Raw genomic sequence first — 6,993 nt, forward strand, 5'->3', positions numbered from 1 at the left:
TATGGCGCCTGGGCTGACCAGGACGGCACCCCCACCCCTGATGGCAATGGCTGGGTCTCTGGACCACGCCTGGAGCCCACCCACACTGGGCTGGGCCGGGAAGATGAGCAAACCCATGCCTGACACCCCTGAGATGTCCGATTCCGGCGGTTAGCCGTCGTGACGGCTGACACCCACCTGAAAGCCCCAAAGGAGAGATGGTCCTTTCCCACCTGCCCCACGGCCAGGCGGCCACATCACAGAGCCCTGGAACAGCTACAGGGAGGCCTCTGTCTAGTGGATCTGGAACCTGGGTCCCCCAAAATCTGTTGCAGGGTTCTGGCCCCATCAGTCCCAGAGAATGGGTCCACCCCTCAGCCAGCATGTGCCCAAGTGGGGACCCATCACCTGCCAGGGCTGGGTCCCCACTCCTGCCGAGCCACAGCGGCACATGTCCTCAGAAGTTTCTCTCTGCCTCCACATCCCCCATGTCCAGAGCACATGGGGACATAAGGGGCCAGGAGGCCACAGCACATTTGACCCCAATGTGAAAGTGTGACCGGCCACTGTCCTGCTGGCCACAGGCCTCCCCCATGAGGCGGTAATTAGCCAGATGTTGAACGATGTGTGAGAATTCGTGGGGAGGGGTGCAGGGAAGGGCCAACACTCCCACCTACGTGACAAAGGCCAGCTGTCGCTTTGGAGAGAAATGACCAGGACCTGTCACCTCACCTGACAGGAGGTGTGGCACGTGACGTGGCGTGGGGAGGGGGTTAGGTGGGAGCAGGAGACGCAGGGGTTCAGGATGAGACGTGTGTACAGCACATCCTTGTTTTATTTTGAGTTATAAAATCCTGAGGAGCATACCAGAACACCAGCAGTGCTTAGCAGGCGAGGGTCAGGGCAGCAAATACATTTAGAGAAAATGTCGTGTAGGTGCTCGGGACCAGAGTTCCACGAGGGTGGGGGACAAAGAGCAGGAGAGGGGTAGACGGTGGTGTGGCCTCAGGCGGCGCCTCCCCCAGACAGGCCTGCCTCACCTTATCCACCGAGCAGTGTCTCCACTGAGCCACGCTGAACCATGGAAGGCTCTGCCAAGGGCCCCCCAGAGCACGTCAGCTTCGCACCAGTTCTTCCTTCTGCCCCTCCCCACGGAGCTCATGTCGGCTGCAGTGACCTGGATCTGCCCAGCCAGGCTGGTTCAGTGAGTCAGGCTCCTGGGAGGCCGAGAGAGGAGCCGCCTAGGGATGTCATTCCTGACCCAGCTCGCTGGAAGGACTCATGGGTGCCGTGCTGTCAGCTGTGGAGACCCCATAGGCTCCGCTGAAGCCTGAAGGTCACCAAGGAAGGAGGTGGACAAAGACAAGTGAGGGTGCTCACTTCAGCCACTAAGAGAAGAAAGGGGGATGGACGGGAGGGAGGAAAATTGAACAGGAGGTTGGATGGATAAATGGGTGAGGATAGGTGAGTGGGTGAGTGGATGGATGGGTGGATAGGTGGGCAAAAGGGTGGATGAATGTCTGGATATCTGGATGGATGGATGGGTGGAAGGATGGGTGGGTGGATGGGTGGATGGTGGATGGTGGATGGAAATGGGTGAGTGGGTATGTGACACAAGTTCCATCCTAGAGATTCAAAAGGGCTGGGACACCAGGAAGAGCGTTCGGGGCTTTGGGCTCCCTGGGGATGACTGGGGCAAAGAGGTGGAAGAGAAGACATTTGGGGGCATGTGGCAAGCACCTGTGGCCCCTGGACTCCCACATTCCCCATGGACGTGTACATAGCTCTCTCTCCTGCAGGAGGGGTGCCCATCCTGCCACCTGTAGAGTTGCCCTGTTCCTTCAGGCTGCCGGCCGACACCGGACCAGACCCTAGCAAACAGGATCTGGCCGCCAGATGTCAGCCACAACTAATGAGCCCAGTCTTATGGTCACTAATTGGCTGAGGCTCTGGGCGCCAGTGGCAGACGGAACCAGGGACGACGGGACAGCCAGGGCGGCCCCCAGCCCAGGGCTTGGGTGGCCTAGTCACACGGCACCAGGGAGTAGGAAGCAGGGGTGCCCGGCAGATCCAGGGCTGCCCACTCCCATCTAAAGGCCTGGCAGCTTTCCAAGGCTGCCCAGGGGTTGCGCACCTCCCACCACAGGCTGGGGCTCCTCCAAGGGCGTGGGAGGTGGGGATCATGCAGGGGCCGGGGAGGGCTGCCGCTGGGCATGACTGCTGGACCAGAAATAAGAGCGAGCCTTCCTGTGTCAGACGGAAACGAGTACCCTCTAGAGCAATCATGGTGGCGAGCCTTGCCCCGCGGAGGGAGATGGAGTTACAGCCAGTGCGCCCATAAACTTGTTCAAGCGATTTACGAGGCATGGCCGACCCGGGCTGGGGGCAGGGCAGCCTCCAAAGGGCCGCTTCTAACTGGAGTTTGAAGAGGGGTAACATGCTTGTGTTAATAGCAAACACAACCTCACAGCAAATGCTCGGCTACGTGGACCATCACATCCACTGACCTGGCAAGGGTGCCCGTGGGTGCTGCCGTGGACACCTGCACAGGATGCATGCTGCCCCTCCCAGACCCGCAGCCCCCAGTGGTGGGAGGGATGGGGGCGTTTCCATGATGGGCCTCAGACCGGTGGGGGGGGGGGGAGGCCGGGCTGCACGGTCGGTTCCCAGGCACCTGAGCACCACGGGGTGGAATTTCTGCCCCCGGCTGGGAGCTTGAAACCAGCACAACATCACGTAGGCTGTGACTCATAAACCCAGTCCGTTTCTCAGCGGCCACGTGGTGTCGCCCCCAGAGAATAGCCCACCTCTTGGCGTTGGGTCTTCTCCCCGTGAGGCAGACACTCAACGATGGGGACAGAAGCTGCACCTAGCCCCGGGCCAGCATGCCCGCAAATGACAGCAGTGGGGAGGGTGCATTCCGGGCTGGGGGCGTTTCTCCCAAGTGGGCAGACAAGAGCGGGGTGAGGACTGCGTCCCCGGCCACTCTGCCGGCCATGACTGTCCGGGGTTGTTGAGCAGGCCTGGGAGGTGCCAGGCTCCCGACAAAGGGCAGCACGCCTCCCAGGCTTGGCAGGGAGAGTGGGAGCATTTGGGAAAGGGGTCCTGGAAATGCTCGGGTGGCTTTACTTGGCGCCACTGGCCTGACGCCGGCCCAGCGTTCCCAGCTCTGTCCTTGAGGGTCTCAGCTTGTGTGGGGCTGGGCGGGCAGGTCACAGGTTTGGCAACAGATAGACGTGTCCCAGACCTAACTGGGGGGCCGACGAGGAAGCTGGGCCTGGGGAGCTCAGGGACGGGCCTGGGGGGCTGGTTTGGGTGCCTGGGTGACCTGCTCGTGGATCAGAGGCAGCTGGCCTATGGGACATGGTTATGGTGTGTTGTCATAGCAACAGGGCCCCCAGTGGCCCCAGAATGCACCCACGTCCACGGGTCTGTGCATCAGCCTTGGTCCTGTTCTCCTTCTCGGTCCCTCCTGCAAACACCAAATACCCCTGCCAGGCCCTGCCTGCGGGACACATCCACGTGTCACCCATGCACCTCGACCCGGTGTTTGAACCTGATGTCCATTGTTATGTCACCTCCCACATGGGCCACTTTGGGGCCAAAATTTAGAAACCCCGAGAGCGCATGCCTCCGGATTCAGCCTGGAGTGTTTGGCAACAATCAGAAAATTCTAGCAATGCCTGAGACCCCAAGTACACAGGCCTTTTGTGAAGTAAGCAGTCTGGAACCCCCCAGACACGGCCTTCTGTTGAGTGTCCACACCCACAGGAGTGGCCTGCCGGAGACGCTGCTCCCCTAATGCTGGAGCCCCCAGATCACGGCACTCCCCACAGCGGTCGTGGACGACGGCTGTGGGCTGAGCAAACTCGTCAGGGCCATCCCACAGCATCAACCCCAGCCTGCGTGTGACTCAGTTTCCACCTGGAGGAGTCCTTTGGGGAAAATGTCCAACAAAGCTTAGCCCCGAGGGTGCCCATGAAGTCACATGTCTGCCACTTGTCTATACCACACCTACAGACCACACATCTACACCAGGTGTCTACACCACACGACTAACACTACTGTATTATCTGGTCAGCAGGACACAGGACCAATGGCAGAGGAGGCTAGGGGCTGCGGAGGGGAGGTGGTCCCCTGGGAGAGTTCTTGGGACGGGGCGGAGCTGGACCCGAGGGTGATTCCGGACCTGCCAGGAGGGAAAGGATCATCAGATAAGCACGTGTTCCCCAGGCCCGCCTCCACCCCCGGTGCTCAGGGCTGCAGGCACGGGTCCTCTGGGAGCTCCCAGCTGGTGGCCCTCTGCCTGGCCACTCGGGCTAGACCTCTAGCCTTGCCACCATCCGGCCTTGCTGCCAGCCTCCAACTTGATGACCTGGTCACTTCCAAGCGTGCAGGGGGTGTGGCCACCGTGTGATGGTCCATAGACACAGGAGTGCCCCACTCTGGGAACCTCAGATCCCATCTTCAGAGGTCATGCTTCCAACCCCAGGGATCATTGCACTTTGCTCTCTGCCAATGGCATAGGCTGCGGAGAGCAGTGAGTGGGCCCTCAAGCCAGAGCAGGGACAGGCCTGCCTGGGGAGACGACCTGCAGGCCAAGAGAGCATTGCTTCGCATCTGTTCTGTGGCACAGAGAGCCAGGGCTCATGGGGTGAAGGGAAGACAAATCCTTGAGGGCTACCTGGAGGAGTCGACACATTCTGAGTGCCTGCTGTGATGGCTTGTGGGCACTGTTCCTCCACCCGGACCCGTGCCTGGTGCTTGGCCATCTCCTTAGCAAAGGCAAGTGTGTTTTTGTTGTCACCCCACGCACAGCAGACACCAGTCCTCTGGGTGGGCCCAAGCTGGGCTGTTGCCCTGGGTTCCAAGGCTGGGCCTCCGTCCACAGGCCCATCAGCAACGCCTGTGCGTCCGGCTTGCCCTGTGCCATTTGTAGGCTCACCAGGGGGGAGGACCGGGGGCTCCGAGCCCCCACGCCCTGAAGGCCCTGTGCTGCTGGCTGAGGACAATTGTTGCCTTGGCTGGATTGTTACATGTGGGACCATCATCCCTGAAAAGGCAGTGGCCTCCCGGGCTGCCTGCAAGCAGGGCAGATCTGCGGAGAGCATGGGGGGCGCTCGCGGAGCAGCCGCCTGCTAGCCCCAGCTGGGAGTCGCCGCAGAGCCGTGGAATCCCGCGCCCTTAAAACTTCCAGAAAGGCCTCTTGCGTCACAAAGTGGCCCGAGAGGGTTCTGTCCGTATTTTGGCGAAGTGCAGAAGAGGGTGCTGCCGACATGTTTAATCCACACGTGTTAGAGTCTCCAGCTGTGATTTTCGACAATGGCTCCGGACTCTGCAAAGCGGGCCTCTCTGGGGAGATTGGACCCCGCCACGTCATCAGCTCGGTCGTGGGGCACCCCAAGTTCAAGATGCCCTCGGCGGGAGCGCATCAGAAGAAGTACTTTGTGGGGGAGGAGGCTCTGCACAAGCACGAGGTCTTGCACCTGCATTACCCCATCGAGCGAGGCCTGGTCACCTGCTGGGAGGACATGGAGAGACTCTGCAAGCACCTGTTCGAGTGGGAGCTGGGGGTGAAGGCCAGCGACCGGCCCGTGCTCATGACCGAGCCCTCCCTGAACCCCAGGGAGGCCCGGGAGAAGATGGCCGAGATGATGTTTGAGAACTTCAACGTGCCCGCCTTCTACCTGTCGGACCAGGCCGTGCTGGCCCTCTACGCCTCAGCCTGCGTCACAGGCCTGGTGGTGGACAGCGGGGATGGGGTCACTTGCACCGTCCCCATCTTCGAAGGGTACTCCCTGCCCCATGCGGTCACCAAGCTCTACGTGGCGGGAAGGGACATCACAGAGCACCTCACGCGGCTGCTGCTGGCTAGCGGGCGGTCCTTCCCGTGCGTGCTGGACAAAGCAGTGGTGGACGACATCAAGGAGAAACTGTGCTACGTGGCCCTGGAGCCAGAGAAGGAGCTCTCCCGGAGGCCGGAGGAGGTCCTGAGGGAGTACAAGCTGCCGGACGGGAGCGTCATCTGTGTTGGGGACCCGCTGCACCAGGCGCCCGAGGCCCTGTTCGCACCCGACCAGCTGGGCATCCAAAACCCGGGCCTCTCGAAAATGGTCTCCTGCAGCATCACCAAGTGCGACGCGGACATCCAGAAGACCCTTTATGGGGAGATCGTACTGTCCGGGGGCACCACTCTGTTCCAGGGCCTCGATGACCGTCTTCTGAAGGAGCTGGAGCACCTGGCTTCCAAAGGGACCCCCATCAAGATCACGGCTCCCCCGGACAGGTGGTTCTCCACGTGGATTGGGGCCTCCATTGTCACCTCCCTGAGCAGCTTCAAGCAGATGTGGGTCACCTCCGCAGATTTCAAGGAGTTTGGGACATCTGTGGTTCAGAGAAGGTGCTTCTGAGGGGCTGTGGGCAAGGGCTGGGCGTGGGCAGGGAGCTCGCCCCTCAACCCCAGCAGGGTGTTCAATAAAAGACAAAACAGTGTGCAGCCTCCGGTCATGTCGGGCTGTGTATTCTAGGTAGTGACCCTGGTGATGAATGCCCTTGAAGTGGGGGTCCCACCCACCTGTCCCGAGAAAGCCCTGGGCTAGGATTTGAGGCTGTGTCCTTCTGCAGTTTGTCCCAAAGGCAGGGGCTCAAGCTTGATTCCGCAGGGCCCTGGGCTCTCCATTTTAAGTGTGTCTTAGATGGTCAGGGACAGTCAGCCCTGGTCGGGGACAGGAACCAGCAGGAATGCGGCCCTGTTCTGGGGGCCAACACAGTCAGCTGGTGGGTTTTCTAGGGCTTCTGTAGCTTTTATGAGGCTGGCAGCTGAAGCAGGATGGAACCCTCATCCTGGGCAGCTGGGGTTGGGCAGCAGCGGAAACCGTCATCTGTTTAGGACCCTCTAGTAGGGCCGCCGCTCTGAGGGTCATGTAAGCATCAACACCCCCTACCAGATAATTGTGATGTTTCTGCTTGTTTTTACCTCCAAAGATGTTGATGGCATCGTTTGGGAGTAAAATC

At 60.6% G+C, this 6,993-nt stretch overlaps 1 protein-coding gene across 1 annotated transcript; it reads left to right on the forward strand.

Annotated features, from left to right (window-relative positions):
• The first annotated feature begins 5,255 nt into the window (after positions 1 to 5,255).
• ACTRT2 (actin related protein T2) lies at positions 5,256 to 6,389 on the forward strand. Its single transcript, XM_044391425.1, has one exon. It carries the CDS (start codon positions 5,256 to 5,258, stop codon positions 6,387 to 6,389), a length of 1,134 nt encoding a protein of 377 aa, XP_044247360.1.
• Positions 6,390 to 6,993: the final 604 nt, after the last annotated feature.

Source organism: Ursus arctos, unplaced genomic scaffold (genome assembly GCF_023065955.2).
Source record: "Ursus arctos isolate Adak ecotype North America unplaced genomic scaffold, UrsArc2.0 scaffold_32, whole genome shotgun sequence".
Taxonomy (NCBI): domain Eukaryota; kingdom Metazoa; phylum Chordata; class Mammalia; order Carnivora; family Ursidae; genus Ursus; species Ursus arctos.